General features: G+C 44.3%; 1 protein-coding gene across 11 annotated transcripts in view; it reads left to right on the forward strand.

The window, feature by feature from the left end:
- Nucleotides 1-21,116, forward strand: part of LOC128689952 (uncharacterized) — a 1,227,005-nt gene that overhangs the window by 369,811 nt on the left and 836,078 nt on the right. The window contains exons 1-2 of one of the 11 annotated variants that reach the window (XM_070088627.1): nt 2,606-2,674; nt 15,122-15,488. The exons of the other annotated variants lie outside the window; for them this stretch is intronic. Of the exons in view, the coding sequence (XP_069944728.1) occupies nt 15,414-15,488 (75 nt within the window). The 5' untranslated portion in view covers nt 2,606-2,674; nt 15,122-15,413. Of the gene's footprint in view, nt 1-2,605; nt 2,675-15,121; nt 15,489-21,116 lie in introns of those variants that run through there. 11 annotated transcript variants of the gene reach the window in all.

The raw sequence follows: 21,116 nt of genomic DNA on the forward strand, positions 1-21,116 counted from the left end.
CGTGAGATTTAAATGTCCTCTTCCTGGAGGCTGTTGAGTCATGTAACTATCATATAGATTAAAGTACTAGCATACTCTTGATACAGTGTTCAACACCTTTAAAACGAAGCACTCTAGTACGTTTGCAGGTTTAACTGACGGTTGTACAATAGCTTGCGTTAAACACAACACAGTATTGTTTAATGGGAAGGTTTATCCTAGGAGAAAACAACAATTATAAGCATAGTGTTGCTAAGCTCTCATGGTTTAAGGTAAGTCCTAGGATAAAACAACAATTAATTATAAGTGTGCAGTGTTGGTAAGCTTTGCAGGTTTAACCTAGAATAAACCAGCAATTATAAGCATAAGGTATTTCTAAGCTGCTGAGGTTTAACTTAGGATAAACCAGCAAAGTGATATCATATAATTTATTTCCATTGAGATCCCTCCCACTTATCTCACACCCCTTCTTCTCTCATCTCTTTCCTCCTACTCCTTCCACTCCAATATTCTCTGCCCAGCCCGTCATCTTTCTCTTTACCATCTACTTATTCCTTCTCTCTGATTCCTTTCACTTCTTGCTACCTACTCCATCCACTCCTCCATTCTCCAACTTCCGCTATCTACCTTTTTACTTCGTCTTCGCTCTCTCCTGCCTTTCTTCCTGCCACTTACTCCATCGTCCACCTATCCTACCCACTCTCGCCTTCAACACATTTCCTTTTTTCCTGTCTTCTCTTAACGCACCTTTTGCTGCATAATCCGTCCACCTTGCCATTCTCACCTCTGCCTTTTCTTCCAACCGCCTCGTGTGTATTCCACTCTCCTTAAGCTCTGCCTCGACCTTTATCGTTCCATACATTGATTACCTTCCAGGGTGCCATAGCGTGCCTTGTCAAGTTACCCGATTCTATGGTAATAAATTTTTAATGCATGCAGGACCACGCTAATTCTCCCATCAGTGCCACTGTCACGGCCGTACCAGGTCAGTGCCCCTGTCACGGCCGTACCACGTCAGTGCCACTGTCACGGTAGTACCACGTCCATGCCACTATCACGGTAATACCACGTCAGTGCCAACCAGTGTCAGGCTAATGCCATCTCCATACGGACAAGAGGTGCCACATCTTGACGCTGTTGCCCTATGCTGTGAGCAGTTAAGAAGGGCAATATGTAGTGTGTGTATTATATATATATATATATATATATATATATATATATATATATATATATATATATATATATATATATATATATATATATATATATATATATATATATATATATATATATATATATATATAATATATATATATATAAAATATATATATTTAATATATATTTATATAGAATATATATATATATATATATCCCCTACTATATATATATATAGTACATATATATAGAATATAGTACAGATAGTATATCACCAGTATATATATATGTATATATAATATACATATATATATATAAATATATAGTAAAACTAGAGTTCACTTTAATCCCCATTTTAAGAATTAAAGTGCCCTCAAATCCCCTACTAGTGTTGTACAGTACATCCCCAGCAGAGGGTAGTACAGAGCATTACATCACCAGCAGAGGGTAGTACAGAGCAGTACATCACCAGTAGAGGGTTGTACAGAGAAGTACATCACCAGTAAAGGATAGTACCGAGTACAGCACCAGCAGAGGGTAGTACAGAGCAGTACATCACCAGCAGAGGATAGTACAGAGCAGTACATCACCAGCAGAGGGTAGTAGAGAGCAGTACATCACCAGCGGAGGGTAGTACAGAGCATTACATCACCAGCAGAGGGTAGTACAGAGCAGTACATCACCAGCAGAGGATAGTACAGAGCAGTACATCACCAGCAGAGGGTAGTACAGAGCAGTACATCACCAGCAGAGGGTAGTACAGAGCAGTACATCACCAGCGGAGGGTAGTACAGAGCATTACATACGACAGCTGGCTAACAATGACCTGGTTCAGTGTAACTCAAGCCTGTATACTCCCCCATCATGTTATGGTACCCTCACCCTCCTCTCTCAGTCCTCCTCCTCCTCCTCTTCCTCCACCTGAACCTCCACCTCCATCTTAATCCTCTTCCATCTCTTCGATCCTCCTCCCCCTCCATCCTCATCCTTCTCCTCGTCTTCATCATCATCCTTCTCCTCCCCTAAATCCTCCTCCTCCCCTCCATCCTCCACCTCCTCCCCTCCATCCTCATCCTCTTATTCCTCTTCGTCCTCTCCATCGTTATCCTCTGCCTCACCTTCTCTTCCTCTCTCTATCTCCCCCTCCACTAGTATCAACTCCCTCTCCCTCCCCCACCTTTTAAAGAAGGTTTAAAGGGGGGACTCATGGGTAACTAAGTAAAAAAAAAATAAAAATAAAGCGACTGAAATTTACTGTAATCAGACCGCTTAAATAGCCTAACTATGAACGATCCGTACGGGCGAGAAACTCGTGTGTAACTGGTCGAGTTTCCTCCCTTACGGAGCGTTGTGGGTTAGCAGGTACTTGGCCTGACAGGAGGGTGTTGGAGGGCCTCGTGTCATGGAGGGTGCCACAATACTCCTTCCACCAGGTGCCAGCCAGTGCCTGCGTCCTTGTGGCACTCTAGCCTCCTCTTCTTTACTGTTGTGGTGGCGCGGGTGCTGTGCTGGTGGTAGTCGTGGTGGTAGAGGGCCGGTGGTAATAGTGGTAGAGAGGAAGCACACGAATACGCTTATTTTAGTAGTGGAGTGTGGTGATTGTGATTGTGGTAGTCGTAGCAATAATGTGTAGTGGTGATTGTGGTAGTGGTAGCAATAATGTGTAGTGGTGATTGTAGTAGTGGTAGCAATAATGTGTAGTGGTGATTGTGGTAGTGGTAGCAATAATGTGTAGCGGTGATTGTGGTAGTGGTAGCAATAATGTGTAGTGGTGATTGTGGTAGTTGTAGCAATAATGTGTAGTGGTGATTGTGGTAGTGGTAGCAATAATGTGTAGTGGTGATTGTAGTAGTGGTAGCAATAATGTGTAGTGGTGATTGTGGTAGTGGTAGCAATAATGTGTAGTGGTGATTGTGGTAGTGGTAGCAATAAGGTGTAGTGGTGATTGTGGTAGTGGCAGCAATAATGTGTAGTGGTGATGGTAGTAGTGGCAGCAATAATGTGTAGTGGTGATTGTGGTAGTGGTAGCAATAATGTGTAGTGTTGATTGTGGCAGTGGTAGCAATAATGTGTAGTGGTGATTGTGGTAGTGGTAACAGTAATGTGTAGTGGTGATTGTGGTAGTGGTAGCTGTAATGTGTAGTGGTGATTGTGGTAGTTGTAGCAATAATGTGTAGTGGTGATTGTGGTAGTGGTAACAGTAATGTGTAGTGATGATTGTGGTAGTGGTAACAGTAATGTGTAGTGGTGATTGTGGTAGTGGTAGCTGTAATGTGTAGTGGTGATTGTGGTAGTGGTAGCTGTAATGTGTAGTGGTGATTGTGGTAGTGGTAGCTGTAATGTGTAGTGGTGATTGTGGTAGTGGTAACAGTAATGTGTAGTGGTGATTGTGGTAGTGGTAGCTGTAATGTGTAGTGGTGATTGTGGCAGTGGTAGCTGTAATGTGTAGTGGTGATTGTGGCAGTGGTGGCAGCAGTAATGTGTAGTGGTGATTGTGGTGGCAGTGGCAGCAGTAATGTGTAGTGGTGATTGTGGCAGTGGCAGCAGTAATGTGTAGTGGTGATTGTGGTAGTGGCAGCAGTAATGTGTAGTGGTGATTGTGGCAGTGGCAGCAGTAATGTGTAGTGGTGATTGTGGCAGTGGCAGCAGTAATGTGTAGTGGTGATTGTGGTAGTGGCAGCAGTAATGTGTAGTGGTGATTGTGGCAGTGGCAGCAGTAATGTGTAGTGGTGATTGTGGTAGTGGCAGCAGTAATGTGTAGTGGTGATTGTGGCAGTGGCAGCAGTAATGTGTAGTGGTGATTGTGGTAGTGGCAGCAGTAATGTGTAGTGGTGATTGTGGCAGTGGCAGCAGTAATGTGTAGTGGTGATTGTGGTAGTGGCAGCAGTAATGTGTAGTGGTGATTGTGGCAGTGGCAGCAGTAATGTGTAGTGGTGATTGTGGTAGTGGCAGCAGTAAGTAGTGGTGATTGTGGCAGTGTAGTGGTGATTGTGGCAGTGGCAGCAGTAATGTGTAGTGGTGATTGTGGTAGTGGCAGCAGTAATGTGTAGTGGTGATTGTGGTAGTGGCAGCAGTAATGTGTAGTGGTGATTGTGATAGTGGCAGCAGTAATGTGTAGTGGTGATTGTGGCAGTGGCAGCAGTAATGTGTAGTGGTGATTGTGCTTGTGAAAAATGTGTTAAGAGAGAGTAGTGAATGATTAACTATTCTGAGTAAAGTTAACATTATTATGAAGTGTAAAATATTGGTGAGTGAAGTGGACTATACTAGTGTGAAGTGGACTATACTAGTGTGAAGTGGACTATACTAGTGTGAAGTGGACTATACTAGTGTGAAGTGGACTATACTAGTGTGAAGTGGACTATACTAGTGTGAAGTGGACTATACCAGAGTGAAGTGGACTATACCAGAGTGAAGTGACTATACCAGAGTGAAGTGACTATACCAGAGTGAAGTGACTATACCAGAGTGAAGTGACTATACCAGAGTGAAGTGACTATACCAGAGTGAAGTGACTATACCAGAGTGAAGTGACTATACCAGAGTGAAGTGACTATACTAGTGTGAAGTGGACTGTACTAGTGTGAAGTGACTATACTAGTGTGAAGTGGACTATACTAGTGTGAAGTGGACTGTACTAGTGTGAAGTGACTATACTAGTGTGAAGTGACTATACTAGTGTGAAGTGGACTATACTAGTGTGAAGTGGACTGTACTAGTGTGAAGTGACTATACTAGTGTGAAGTGACTATACTAGTGTGAAGTGGACTATACTAGTGTGAAGTGGACTATACTAGTGTGAAGTGGACTATACTAGTGTGAAGTGGACTATACTAGTGTGAAGTGGACTATACTAGTGTGAAGTGGACTATACTAGTGTGAAGTGGACTATACTAGTGTGAAGCGGACTGTACTAGTGTGAAGTGGACTATACTAGTGTGAAGTGGACTGACTATACTATACTAGTGTGAAGTGGACTATACTAGTGTGAAGTGGACTGTACTAGTGTGAAGTGACTATACTAGTGTGAAGTGACTATACTAGTGTGAAGTGGACTATACTAGTGTGAAGTGGGCTGTACTAGTGTGAAGTGACTATACTAGTGTGAAGTGACTATACTAGTGTGAAGTGGACTATACTAGTGTGAAGTGGACTATACTAGTGTGAAGTGGACTATACTAGTGTGAAGTGGACTATACTAGTGTGAAGCGGACTGTACTAGTGTGAAGTGGACTATACTAGTGTGAAGTGGACTATACTAGTGTGAAGCGGACTGTACTAGTGTGAAGTGGACTATACTAGTGTGAAGTGGACTGTACTAGTGTGAAGTGGACTATACTAGTGTGAAGTGGACTGTACTAGTGTGAAGTGGACTATACTAGTGTGAAGTGGACTATACTAGTGTGAAGTGGACTATACTAGTGTGAAGTGGACTATACTAGTGTGAAGTGGACTATACTAGTGTGAAGTGGACTGTACTAGTGTGAAGTGGACTATACTAGTGTGAAGTGGACTGTACTAGTGTGAAGTGGACTATACTAGTGTGAAGCGGACTGTACTAGTGTGAAGTGGACTATACTAGTGTGAAGCGGACTGTACTAGTGTGAAGTGGACTATACTAGTGTGAAGCGGACTGTACTAGTGTGAAGTGGACTATACTAGAGTGAAGTGGACTATACTAGTGTGAAGCGGACTGTACTAGTGTGAAGTGGACTATACTAGTGTGAAGCGGACTGTACTAGTGTGAAGTGGACTATACTAGTGTGAAGCGGACTGTACTAGTGTGAAGTGGACTATACTAGAGTGAAGTGGACTATACTAGTGTGAAGCGGACTGTACTAGTGTGAAGTGGACTATACTAGTGTGAAGCGGACTGTACTAGTGTGAAGTGGACTATACTAGTGTGAAGCGGACTGTACTAGTGTGAAGCGGAATATACTAGTGTGAAGCGGACTGTACTAGTGTGAAGCGGACTATACTAGTGTGAAGCGGACTGTACTAGTGTGAAGCGGACTATACTAGTGTGAAGCGGACTGTACTAGTGTGAAGCGGACTATACTAGTGTGAAGTGGACTATACCAGAGTGAAGTGGACTATACTAGTGTGAAGTGGACTATACCAGAGTGAAGTGGGCTATACCAGAGTGAAGTGGACTATACTAGTGTGAAGCGGACTGTACTAGTGTGACGTCGACTATACTAGTGTGAAGCGGACTGTACTAGTGTGAAGCGGACTATACTAGTGTGAAATGGACTATACCAGAGTGAAGTGGACTGTACTAGTGTGAAGCGGACTATACTAGTGTGAAGCGGACTGTACTAGTGTGAAGTGGACTATACTAGTGTGAAGTGGACTATACCAGAGTGAAGTGGACTATACCAGAGTGAAGTGGACTATACCAGAGTGAAGTGGACTATACTAGTGTGAAGCGGACTGTACTAGTGTGAAGTGGACTATACTAGTGTGAAGTGGACTATACCAGAGTGAAGTGGACTATACTAGTGTGAAGCGGACTGTACTAGTGTGAAGTGGACTATACTAGTGTGAAGCGGACTGTACTAGTGTGAAGTGGACTATACTAGTGTGAAGTGGACTATACCAGAGTGAAGTGGACTATACCAGAGTGAAGTGGACTATACTAGTGTGAAGCGGACTGTACTAGTGTGAAGTGGACTATACTAGTGTGAAGCGGACTGTACTAGTGTGAAGTAGACTATACTAGTGTGAAGCGGACTGTACTAGTGTGAAGTGGACTATACTAGAGTGAAGTGGACTATACTAGTGTGAAGCGGACTGTACTAGTGTGAAGCGGACTATACTAGTGTGAAGTGGACTGTACTAGTGTGAATTGGACTATACTAGTGTGAAGTGGACTATACCAGAGTGAAGTGGACTATACCAGAGTGAAGTGGACTATACCAGAGTGAAGTGGACTATACTAGTGTGAAGCGGACTGTACTAGTGTGAAGTGGACTATACTAGTGTGAAGTGGACTATACCAGAGTGAAGTGGACTATACTAGTGTGAAGCGGACTGTACTAGTGTGAAGTGGACTATACTAGTGTGAAGCGGACTGTACTAGTGTGAAGTGGACTATACTAGTGTGAAGTGGACTATACCAGAGTGAAGTGGACTATACCAGATTGAAGTGGACTATACTAGTGTGAAGCGGACTGTACTAGTGTGAAGTGGACTATACTAGTGTGAAGCGGACTGTACTAGTGTGAAGTGGACTATACTAGTGTGAGGCGGACTGTACTAGTGTGAAGTGGACTATACTAGAGTGAAGTTGACTATACTAGTGTGAAGCGGACTGTACTAGTGTGAAGTGGACTATACTAGAGTGAAGTGACTATACTAGTGTGAAGCGGACTGTACTAGTGTGAAGTGGACTATACCAGAGTGAAGTGACTATACTAGTGTGAAGTGGACTCTACTAGTGTGAAGTGGACTGTACTAGTGTGAAGTGGACTATACTAGAGTGAAGTGGACTATACTAGTGTGAAGCGGACTGTACTAGTGTGAAGTGGACTATACTAGAGTGAAGTGGACTATACTAGTGTGAAGCGGACTGTACTAGTGTGAAGTGGACTATACTAGAGTGAAGTGGACTATACTAGTGTGAAGCGGACTGTACTAGTGTGAAGTGGACTATACCAGAGTGAAGTGACTATACTAGTGTGAAGTGGACTATACTAGTGTGAAGTGGACTATACTAGAGTGAAGTGGACTATACTAGAGTGAAGTGGACTATACTAGTGTGAAGTGGACTATACCAGAGTGAAGTGACTATACTAGTGTGAAGTGGACTATACTAGTGTGAAGTGGACTATACTAGTGTGAAGTGGACTATACTAGTGTGAAGTGGACTATACTAGTGTGAAGTGGACTATACCAGAGTGAAGTGACTATACTAGTGTGAAGTGGACTATACTAGTGTGAAGATGACTATACTAGAGTGAAGTGGACTATACTAGAGTGAAGTGGACTATACTAGTGTGAAGTGGACTATACCAGAGTGAAGTGACTATACTAGTGTGAAGTGGACTATACTAGTGTGAAGTGGACTATACTAGAGTGAAGTGGACTATACTAGAGTGAAGTGGACTATACTAGTGTGAAGTGGACTATACTAGAGTGAAGTGGACTATACTAGAGTGAAGTGGACTATACTAGAGTGAAGTGGACTATACTAGTGTGAAGTGGACTATACTAGAGTGAAGTGGACTATACTAGAGTGAACTGGACTATACTAGAGTGAAGTGGACTATACTAGAGTGAAGTGGACTATACTAGAGTGAAGTGGACTATACTAGAGTGAAGTGGACTATACTAGAGTGAAGTGGACTATACTAGTGTGAAGTGGACTATACTAGAGTGAAGTGGACTATACTAGAGTGAAGTGGACTATACTAGAGTGAAGTGGACTATACTAGTGTGAAGTGGACTATACTAGAGTGAAGTGGACTATACTAGAGTGAACTGGACTATACTAGAGTGAACTGGACTATACTAGAGTGAACTGGACTATATTAGAGTGAAGTGGACTGTACTAGAGTAAAGTGAACTGTACTAGAGTAAAGTGGACTATACTAGAGTGAAGTGGACTATACTAGAGTGAACTGGACTATACTAGAGTGAACCGGACTATATTAGAGTGAAGTGGACTGTACTGGAGTGAAGTGGACTGTACTAGAGTGAAGTGGACTATAGTAGAGTGAAGTGGACTATACTAGAGTAAAGTGAACTGTACTAGAGTGAAGTGGACTATACTAGAGTGAAGTGGACTATACTAGAGTGAAGTGGACTATACTAGAGTGAACCGGACTATATTAGAGTGAAGTGGACTGTACTGGAGTGAAGTGGACTGTACTAGAGTAAAGTGAACTGTACTAGAGTGAAGTGGACAATAAAACAACGTGGACAATACTAGAGAATGAAGTGGAAAATACTAGAGAGTGAAGTGTACAGTACTAGAGTGAAGTGTACAATACTAAAGAGTGAAGTGTACAGTACTAGAGAGTGAAGTGGACAGTACGAGAGAGTGAAGTGTACCATACTAGAGTGAAGTGTAAAGTATTAGAGAGTAAAGTGGGCAGTACTAGAGAGTGAAGTACAATACTAAAGAGTGAAATGGACATTACTAGAGAGTGAGGTGTACAATACTAGATTGTGAAGTGGACAGTACTAGTGAAGTGTACAATACCAGAGAGTGAAGTGGACAGTACTAGAGAGTGAAATGTATAATACTAGAGAGTGAAATGGACAGTACTAGAGAGTGAAATGGACAGTACTAGAGAGTGAAATGGACAGTACTAGAGAGTGAAGTGTTTTAATCACTGAGGTGAGTTGACCAAGGTTCGCGGGTGACGTAGTTAATTACCACGTAGTGACGTAGTTAATATTTACCATAATGGGGTAACTTATTGTAGTGGGTGAGGTATGGCAGGTAGTGTCGAGTACTACCCCACAGCAGACACTTGTGGCTAGCACACACGAAGGACAGGTGGAGTAGACACGAGTACTAGCATATACGAGAACTAGCAGACAAGAGTGCCAGCAGACAAGAGTATTAGCAGACAAGATTACTAGGAGACAAGCATACTATCAGACAAGAGTATTAGCATAGACGAGCACTAGCAGACAAGGGTACTAGCAGACAAGAGTACTAACAGACAAGATTACTAGGAGACAAGAATAGTAATAGAAAAGAGTACCAGGAGACATGAGTACTAATAGACAAGAGTACTGACAGACAAGATTACTAGGAGACAAGAGTAGTAATAGACAAAAGTACCAGCAGACAAGAGTACCAGCAGACAAGAGTACTAACAGACAAGAGTACTAATACACAAGAGTACTAGAATACAAGAGTACTAGGAGATATGAGTAGTAGCAGACACAAGTAGCAACAGACACGAGTACTAGCAGACATAAGTATCATCAGACACAAGTACTAGCAGACACGAGTACAAGCACAAGTACTGACAGGTAACCAGCACACTGTCAGTGATGAGCAGTAAAGGTGACAAACGTTTACTAGTGTAATAAACTATATCACACTCACTGTATACTGCTACTTGAACCTTCATCAGAGTTACACTAGGGAACACAAGTTACCCATAGGTAAAGTGTATTGCATTTCACGAAGCTGTAAACCCGTAGTGGCGCATTTCAGGGCAAGGAGAGGTGGAGGCTTGGATGAGTTTAGATTTAAAAAAGGCTATAGGAAAGTATTAGTTTAGAAATAGAATTGTCGACGCGTTTAACTGGCTGCCCGGTAGGGTTAGTGAAGCTAAAACCTTTGGTAGCTTCAAATTTAGTGATTGAGAGGGGGTTGGATTTGAGTGGAACTTGCATTTGAGTTAACAGGGTTATCAAAGCTTTTTCCTTGGTTAGCACTAAACATGGGTTGGGCAGATATTTTTGTTAGTGAGTTTAAGTTTGAGAAGGACTTGCCTAGTGTGGGCCAGTAGGCCTGCTGCTGTGCTCCTCTTATGTTCTTATGTACTCCGACAGCAAATCGCTGGTGTAGCCGACCAGTAGGTAGCCTCACACTGCACATGTATCCAGTGTTGTTTAAACAAAACAGTTGTCGACTTTACAGACATACACAACATGAACATGTGTGGGAGGGCGGGTGTGGGAGGGCGGGTGTGGGAGGGCGGGTGTGGGAGCGCAGGTGTGGGAGCGCAGGTGTGGGAGGGCGGGTGTGGGAGGGCGGGTGTGGGAGGGCGGGTGTGGGAGGGCGGGTGTGGGAGGGCGGGTGTTGGAGGGCGGGTGTTGGAGGGCGAGTGTGGGAGGGCGGGTGTGGGAGGGCGGGTGTGGGAGGGCGGGTGTGGGAGGGCGGGTGTGGGAGGGCGGGTGTGGGAGGGCGGGTGTTGGAGGGCGGGTGTGGGAGCGCAGGTGTGGGAGCGCAGTTGTGGGAGGGCGGGTGTGGGAGGGCGGGTGTGGGAGGGCGGGTGTGGGAGGGCGGGTGTGGGAGGGCGGGTGTGGGAGGGCGGGTGTGGGAGGGCAGGTGTGGGAGGGCAGGTGTGGGAGGGCAGGTGTGGGAGGACAGGTGTGGGAGGGCGGGTGTGGGAGGGCGGGTGTGGGAGGGCGGGTGTGGGAGGGCAGGTGTGGGAGGGCAGGTGTGGGAGGGCAGGTGTGGGAGGGCGGGTGTGGGAGGGCAGGTGTGGGAAGGCAGGTGTGGGAGGGCGGGTGTGGGAGGGCGGGTGTGGGAGGGCAGGTGTGGGAGGGCAGGTGTGGGAGGGCAGGTGTGGGAAGGCAGGTGTGGGAGGGCAGGTGTGGGAGGGCGGGTGTGGGAGGGCGGGTGTGGGAGGGCGGGTGTGGGAGGGCAGGTGTGGGAGGGCAGGTGTGGGAGGGCAGGTGTGGGAAGGCAGGTGTGGGAGGGCAGGTGTGGGAGGGCGGGTGTGGGAGGGCAGGTGTGGGAGGGCAGGTGTGGGAAGGCAGGTGTGGGAGGGCAGGTGTGGGAGGGCGGGTGTGGGAGGGCAGGTGTGGGAGGGCAGGTGTGGGAGGGCGGGTGTGGGAGGGCAGGTGTGGGAGGGCGGGTGTGGGAGGGCAGGTGTGGGAGGGCGGGTGTGGGAGGGTAGGCGGGTGTGGGAGGGCGGGTGTGGGATGGCTGGTGTGGGAGGGCTGGTGTGGGAGGGCAGGTGTGGGAGGGCAGGTGTGGGAGGGCGGGTGTGGGAGGGCGGGTGTGGGAGGGCGGGTGTGGGAGGGCGGGTGTGGGAGGGCGGGTGTGGGAGGGCGGGTGTGGGAGGGCGGGTGTGGGAGGGCGGGTGTGGGAGGGCGGGTGTGGGAGGGCGGGTGTGGGAGGGCGGGTGTGGGAGGGCGGGTGTGGGAGGGCGGGTGTGGGAGGGCGGGTGTGGGAGGGCGGGTGTGGGAGGGCGGGTGTGGGAGGGCGGGTGTGGGAGGGCGGGTGTGGGAGGGCGGGTGTGGGAGGGCAGGTGTGGGAGGGCGGGTGTGGGAGGACAGGTGTGGGAGGGCGGGTGTGGGAGGGCGGGTGTGGGAGGGCAGGTGTGGGAGGGCAGGTGTGGGAGGACAGGTGTGGGAGGGCGGGTGTGGGAGGGCGGGTGTATGTGTCACGAAGAAAAAAAAATATGAATAAGAAATGTTCAAAATGTGTGAAATCAGTTAGTGTAGTTGTGGGTAATGTGTCGAGTAAATTTTTATTGCTTTTGGAGAGGAGTGGGAAGGGGGAGGGGAGGGGGGGGAGGAGAATGATCTGAAGAGGAGGGAGGAGGAGGAGGAGGAGGAGGAGGAGGGTCTTAGGGGAAGGCAGGAGGAGGAACATGGTCTGAAAGGGAGAGAGGGGGGAGCATGGTCTGAAGGGGAGGGAGGGGGAGAAGTGTCTGAAGGGAAAGGTAGTGAGAAGATTAACAGGGGAAAAGGAGTGAAGAGGAATAAACGGGGATGGAAGGAAAGGAGTGTTAGTGGAAGGAAAATTTAAAGAAGAAAACATTAAAAGGAAAGGAGAGGAAAAAATAAGAGAAACGACGACAGGAACAGAGAGGAGAAAAATAAGAGAAAGATGAAAGGAATGAAGAGGAAAAAGTAAGAGAAACAATGAAAGGAAATGAGAGGAGAAAAATGAAGTCACAGTATGAGGAAGATAAGAGAGTGGATGAGATAGTGTGAGTGGAGGGAAGATGAGAAAGAATAAGGACTAAGACGAATTAAAAAAAAGGAGGAGAACCATACTAATAAATTTTGGGTTATGAATGTTTTTTAATAGCAAAATTTCATGGAAATTTGGTAAATGTTAATGCTAAGATGTCATGGAAGTTTGATAAATATTAATGTTAAGATGTCATGGAAGGTCGATAAATATTAATGGTGATGAGTGTCCTCTGTCCTACCGCGTCACTTAATTTTATCTAGTAAACTCCTGGACGCAGTACACGAAGATAGTAATTTGGATAATGCTCTATGTGTTGCCTTGCGTATTTCTTTTTTCCCCTTTCACCCCGCCTCAGTCTCCCCCGTCTTGTTGGAAGTTTTGCTTCATTTCATACGCCATCTTCCACTGACAGAATTGGTGATATCCTGAAAATTGGACTCCAAAGTTCTCCGTATTCACTCACTTTTTTGCCTGTCAGAGTATGGTACACACATAAAAAACAAACAGGTTAATCTTGAGATGTGAAGGTATCGTGGGCGTCCAGATAATTTGTTCCTTATTTCAACCTATTCAGGTCATTCAGTTTGTATTTGAATACCGTGTTAATAACCTGTTGACAGTGCGGTGTTTCCAGAATGATGTGGGTAGTATTTTGGCTTCTTGTAAGATGGATCTAACAGCAGTAATTATTGGCTGGTTGGTTGAGATATATTTAGAAGACATGTTTGTATATATATATGTGTGTGTGTGTGTGTGTGTGTGTATATATATATATATATATATATATATATATATATATATATATATATATATATATATATATATATATATATATATATATATGCAAACAATCGCAGACAGGCGATCTTAACTATGCAAGACAGGCCACGGGGGGGGGGGGGGGAATCTTTAGCTCAAGTACTTTCACACTTCTCAGTGCGTCATCAGGAGATATGCAATGTTCCAAGGTTGCAGCTGAAGGAGTGAGGGGAAGTTTTTTCTCAGAATAGCGCAGTGCTGGTGTATTCCCTGCTGCTTGCTCTCTTAGATTGCAACATTGCATAGCTCCTGATGACGCACTGATATATATATATATATATATATATATATATATATATATATATATATATATATATATATATATATATATATAATCTCTCAGTCCACAGCAGGATTTGAACCTGCACACTCTTCATCAAAGTACGCAGTACTTTGTCAACACAGCCAGATTCCATAAATGCGGTAAAAAGTTCTTTACCTTTGTCTAAGTAAACACTTGGTGTACATATCGCCTACACTTCTTAAAACCTCTTTGTTCCTCTGCATTCCTACTCTCTGTCGTACCCTTAATTCTTTCAATAATTGCTCTACCATACACTTTGACCTATAATAATGGACGCCATTCACCCTTCATTCTCCAATCACCCCTACCAATCAGTTTACATTATTCGCCACACTCATTATTCTTACCTCATATTCTCGCCCCATTCACTCTATACGACTCTCCCAACCTTTTCACCCTTCGCACAACACTAAGTCTTGGCACCTTTCACCCGTCCTCCCCACTCACTGCTCACTCAACCTCGTCCTGCACACACCCAGGGGAAAGGGTTAGTAGTCCACGTCCGCTTATATTGCTTTACTAGGGGCTGCAAATGGCAGAGCTTATTAGCAGCAGTTAATACTCTCTCTCTCTCTCTCTCTCTCTCTCTCTCTCTCTCTCTCTCTCTCTCTCTCTCTCTCTCTCTCTCTCTCTCTCTCTCTCTCTCTCTCTCTCTCGCTCGCTCGCTCGCGTATGGATGAGAGACTGAGTGTTTTCGTATCACATATTATTGTCATACATAGATAAGTCGATGGAGATAGGGACGCTTGCGCGATGATGTCTGAAACAATCATCAGGTGCTCAACAAATAGGCATTTAACATTAAAAAACATCGAAAAGCGAATTGATAACTAGAAAACACACACAAAGTACATTTTGAGAGATTCCCTCGGAGAATTACTGATAAGTACTTGAAGGAACTCAAGAAAGGAGTGAAAGAATGAAGGCCAAGAAAAGGTGAATGAATGAACAGGAGAGGGAGATGGGGGGAAAGAGTAAGTGTGTGTGTGTGTGTGTGTATGTTGGGGCGGGGGGGGGGGTAGGAACAGAGCACAGATGAATGAATGGTTGACTGTGGAGAACAACAAATCTGAGAGAGTGTAAACTGATCCACCACTTGGGAGTAACACACAGTGCTTCACCGGAGTGTTTGGCTAATCAGCGAGTCTCTTAAACAAATTAAAAATCCTAAATAGCAAAAACGTGCCACTGGTGTAATGTAAATTTGGCAGCTATGTAATACGTGTCCACTTTCCAAATAACAGAAAACGTCCCCGCATACAAAAGAAAGTACACTTGTAAATACAAGCGAGAGTAATTTCAGTAGCAAAGGTACAGGGGGATAAAAGAAGAGTAATTGTCGACTCGGTGGTGTTAGCAGGGAGTCGAGTGTTCGTGTGAGTCCTGTGGAAGCTCCGCTGGAGGGAAAGTTTTTTTTACGAGGCACATTCGGCTGTGGTATACAAGAGTAATTTGACACGATTTAAGACTACCGAGTGAAGTCACTGTGACCTGAACCACTGTGACTCGAGACACTCGAGGATTTAAATTGTTTGGATGGGTCTTTTGAGCCCTAAATCACCCTCGAGAATGTTGAAGTTCTGCGGCTCAAACAGAAGACGCCAGGAAGACGTAAGTCCACTATTACTTGTTACACGGTTTTTCTCTTTGCTCAGATATTTCCTGACTTTTTAAGTTGGTGGAAGATGTTTTATTTTGATTTTTCAGATATCTCTAAATTACCTTAAACGAATGACAATGGTTTACCAGGATTACTGATATGTGTTATGACGTGATGTGTTTTACGGTGTTCACACTTCAATTAAAAAAATTCAGAAAGGTCGTATCCATGTAGGAAAATGGATTCCAGTTTTAAAACATATAGAAGGAAAGGAGAAGAGGAACTATGCTAAATCTCTCCCCGAAACCATCTTGTTCTGTAAAGAAACCTGTTGTCTTCCTCCCCTGTATATTTTATTCACATATGCCTAATAACACCCTACGCCTTCACACTACTCTATGTGTCTCTTCTTTTTTGTTCTGACCAATGAGTTGTTAGTGGCCCCAGCACAAAGTAAAACATTGTTCCAGGTTTAAATTATAAGTTGTTTTTGTGATTTGTATCAGCTAGGGTAATGTGACAGTTGTTACTCACCGCTGGAACTCTTTAATTAAATTACAGAAGGCGGGACACCTCCAGCATGACCCCACAACTTCACTTTGAATAAATAATCACTACGCCTGAAAATTTAGCCATGCGCGCACACGCATGCGCGTAAACACACACACACACACACACACACACACACACACACACACACACACACACACACACACACAAGCTAGAGGATCAGGCACACATAACAGGAAAGGCACTGCAATGGATCAGAGAATACCTGACAGGGAGGCAACAACGAGTCATGGTACGTGACGAGGTGTCAGAGTGGGCGCCTGTGACAAGCGGGGTTCCACAGGGGTCAGTCCTAGGACCTGTGCTGTTCTTGATATATGTGAATGACATAACGGAAGGGATAGACTCAGAAGTGTCCTTGTTTGCGGACGATGTGAAGTTAATGAGAAGAATCAAATCGGATGAGGATCAGGCAGGACTACAAAGAGACCTGGACAGGCTACAAGCCTGGTCCAGCAACTGGCTCCTTGAGTTTAACCCTGCCAAATGCAAGGTCATGAAGATTGGGGAAGGGCAAAGAAGACCGCAGACACAATATAGTTTAGATGGCCAAAGTCTGCAAACCTCACTCAAGGAAAAAGATCTGGGGGTGAGTATAACACCGAGCATATCTCCCGAGGCGCACATCAATCAGATAACTGCTGCAGCATACGGGCGCCTGGCAAACCTACGGATAGCGTTCCGATACCTCAGTAAGGATTCGTTCAAGACTCTGTATACCATTTACGTCAGGCCCATACTGGAGTATGCAGCACCAGTTTGGAATCTACACCTAGTCAAGCACGTCAAGAAATTAGAGAAAGTGAAAAGGTTTGCAACAAGACTAGTCCCAGAGCTACGGGGATTGTCCTACGAAGAAAGGTTGAGGGAAATCGGCCTGACGACACTGGAGGCCAGGAGGGTCAGGGGAGATATGATAACGACATATAAAATACTGCGCGGAATAGACGAGGTGGACAAAGACGGGATGTTCCAGAGATGGGACACAGACACAAGAGGTCACAATTGGAAGTTGAAGACTCAGATGAATCAAAGGGATGTTAGGAAGTATTTCTTCAGTCATAGAGTAGTCAAGCCGTGGAATAGCCTAGAAAGTGAAGTAGTGGAGGCGGGAACCATACATAGTTTTAAGGCGAGGTATGATAAAGCTCATGGAGCAGGGAGAGAGAGGACCTAGTAGCAATCAGTGAAGAGGCGGGGCCAGGAGCTATGACTCGACCCCTGCAACCACAAATAGGTGAGTATACACACACACACACACACACACACACACACACACACACACACACACACACACACACACACACACACACACACACACACACACACACACACACACACACACACACCATCAAAGAAATAGGAAAGGAGAATATGATAGACAGTAAATTTTCAGAGAATAGGAGGGTATTTGAAAGGGAGAAATCGGCCAGTCAAACTGATTATCAAGATAGAAATGGTGCGGAACAGGAGAGAAACCACGGAATCATCAACATAGAAGAGGGTGTTCCTACACCACAACAGAACAAGAACAGAACGACAGCAGGTGAGGTAGAAGATATGGAAATGAAAGGGGCTAGGAAGAAAGACAAGGACAGAGTCAGCAGAGGACAACAAGAGCCGGGTACAGCAACAAGCACAAGCACACAGAACCATCATCAGAACCCCACAGCCAAACATACTATCCCAACACAAACCACAGTCCACAGTTACGGCCCCCATCCCATAATATGTTGTAAAATAACAGTACCATTTGGCATTAAAAAGTGCGTGTCCACCAGTGTAGGTGTTAGTTGATGGCACTGTTCTATAGTCTTCGACAAACGTACCGAGACGAGACGAGCATATTTCACTGTTACATCTCAGAAATTCTTCAGAAAATGGGTTTGTTCATGGGTTTTCGATAACTGTGAATCCATTTATGATATAACCGAAGTAATATAATGTTTGGCGTCGATTTTGATCCCAATATAAGGCAGTACCATGGACATAAAATTTTGACTATTCAGCGCCTTGGGTAAACCTCTCCTAACCTAACCTAACCTGAGATAAATAACCTATCCTGTCTTGATCAGATGCTTGTTTGTTACGCTACATATATATCAGTATTACTCAGTGGAAAATATTTTCAGCACACTTTGATTTTTAGGAAAATGCTTGATGTTTCCAATGTTGTTGACAGGATAGTTGGTATTAAAATGCCAAAAATTTAACTAATATCACCTCAAAGTTTAATAAATCACTAGAATTCAGCATATCGAAGTGAATAACAGAAGGATTTGGTGATGCAAAATTCCATCGCCTACAAATCGCTGTATGTAATAAAGTTGGTAGAATTACCGACAATATGTAAAGTAAAAGGACACAAGTGCAACTAATGTGACATTTTATTGTGGCAACGTTTCGCTCTCCAGGAGCTTTATCAAGCCATGGCTTGATCAAGCCATGGCTTGATCAAGTAATGGCTTGATAAAGCTCCTGGAGAGCGAAACGTTGCCACAATAAAATGTCACATTAGTTGCACTTGTGTCCTTTTACTTTACAAATCGCTGTATCTTCATACTTAAGCCGTCCATGGCAAGATATATTTATTTGCAAGATATCTTCCAAGAAGCATATCATCCAAGAAGCATATCATTAGGAACTCATGTGCTTTGCGATAACATCTGTGTCCAAGAAGATCTTTCCCAAATTACTGTCAGTCATAAATTATCTGCACTTAGGGATGTAAACTCGAGCCTATTAACTGGCTACATCTGCTCTTGTAGGGCTGTCAACTCGACCCCATTAACTAGCTGCATCTGCTCTTATAGGGCTGTAAACTTGACCCCATTAAGTGGCTGCATTTGCTCTTGTTGCCACGTCCTCTGAAAACACTTAGTGCCGATGAAGAGTTCTTGATTCTTGACGAAACAATTGGAATTGCCCGTCACTTAGATAAGCTGATTGTTCCTCACGCCTATTTTCCAGGCGCTACACAACCCTAACTTTTTTAACTCTTCCTAATTAAAGTACTAATAATAGAATCGACGGGAATTCAATCCGTGGTCCTGGCATGCAGCAAGCCAAACGCTGCACCACGTAGTCACGAATCTTCCTCTGTAGGAAGATTTTACAGTCAGCACTTCTGTGACTTGTCTGTATCAGCGACACTAGTACACAACCAGCACATAGGAGAATGAAATTTATGACGACGTTTGGGCCTGACTTGGACCATTAACTAGTCCCACAGAAGCGCAAAAGGAAGGGAGCCAGTATGTATGTGAGAGGTGGGGAGGGCGATGCCGGGAGTCTTAGAACGAGAGGAGGTTGTTGTAGTATAATTGTAGAAGTAGTGGTAATAGAGGTAGTTGTGATGGTAGTAGTAGAAGTATAAGTAGTGCAACAGTGGCAGAGGTGTCGATAAGAAGGGAGTAGTGGTAGTAACACGAGTCAGTGAGTGGAGTGTTAGCGAAATAATAATAGTAGTAGTAGTAGTGGTGGAGGTAGTCTAAGAACAAGAGAAGAAAGGAAAAAAAGAGCAGTGCAAGAGAGCTAATGGTCCACGAGGGTAGGACAAAAACCCAGGGGCAGGGGGAAACTTGTAGGATAGAACTCACTTAGGCAGAAGAAAGGAAAGGCAAAAAAATGTAGGAAAGGAGAAGAGGTAAAGTGAAGAGATAAAGATCTGGTCCAATCACGATTGTTTTGAAGTTTGGAACATTTGGCAATTATTATGCAGGTTTATGCATTGTTGTATAAGGGGTTTGTGAAAAAAAAACTCTCCACAAAAATAATGTAAGTGGATGGGGATTAAATGGCAAACGGACATGCTTTAGACACAGTTTGAGTGTACAGGCGACTGACAGAGGTGTGTAAGGCAGTGACGAGGAAGCAGTTGCTGGAAGGTGTCATGGAGTTTGGTTAATTAGTGTATGGTGTTTTGTGTAGGACGTAGGCCATACGTTTTTGATGAGTTTGTTTGTATTCCTATGGTGCGGGTATGGTCCTGGTATTTATATGGAGCCTGTTTAAGATTTGGAGAGTACAGAAGTAATAGTGTTTTTTTTTCTGCAGGGCGGCAGAAAGGTGGGGTCATGGAGACCCACTGTTTTCATTTGGCCTAACTTTAAATAACTAGTAGCAATGGTACTAGTGTGTTTTTGGTAAGATGTGAAAAGTGGTGTAGGCAGGTTTTATGTCGTGTATATAGTGTTAATGGTAATATAGTATTTTTTGGTACATGTAAATTTATCTGTCCTTCCTGGCCCTAGGCGCCAAGTAAATTTATGTAACATCAGTGTAGTGAGAAAGGAAGGCATCTACAGGGATAAAGCTAAGATTAAGATTCATAAATAACAAAAAAGGCACAAGTTGTACATAAGGGATGCTTCAACAAGACGGCGTCTGTGAAGGCTAGAAGAAAGATACAGTTTTAGCAGAAGACCCGTTAATAGAATGACTGTGATCTCTAACATGACAGAAAAGAGTGTTATTGGTGCCGGCAAGTCTAACACTATTTTTGTCAGAGAGCGGCCGAGGAGAAGGAAATGGAGTAGACATTGGAAGCATCAGTAGCAGGAGAAAATGTATGAAATAGATTACTACGAAGGGTATTAGTTTGGCTCCCTTCCCTTCGCGCATCTCTGTGACTAGCTAATGGTCCAAGTCGAACCGAAACGTCATTAGTTTCATTCTCCTATGTACGAGTTATCTGTGTATTCTGCCTTTTAATTCTTTAGCGACACCAACTGTGACTCTGGTGCCTCCACATACCCCGATGATTTCATGGTACATCTGCTCTTTTTATTCTCATACCCCTCAAAACTATATACTCCATAAACTCAAGTTGTAATGAAAAACTTTTTATTATATTGTGGCAACGTTTCGCTCCTGGAGAGCGAAACGTTGCCACAATAAAATGTCACATTAGTTGTACTTGTGTCCTTTTTACTTTACACATTGTCGGTAATTCTACCAACATATATACAACTTTTTGTTCATTAACAGGTCGTTCACTACTACTTAAGTCTATAATAATCTTTGTTAAACATAAGAACTAACGGCACATAACGGCACTGAAGATGACT

This window comes from Cherax quadricarinatus, chromosome 25, assembly GCF_038502225.1.
Source record: "Cherax quadricarinatus isolate ZL_2023a chromosome 25, ASM3850222v1, whole genome shotgun sequence".
Taxonomy (NCBI): Eukaryota; Metazoa; Arthropoda; class Malacostraca; order Decapoda; family Parastacidae; genus Cherax; species Cherax quadricarinatus.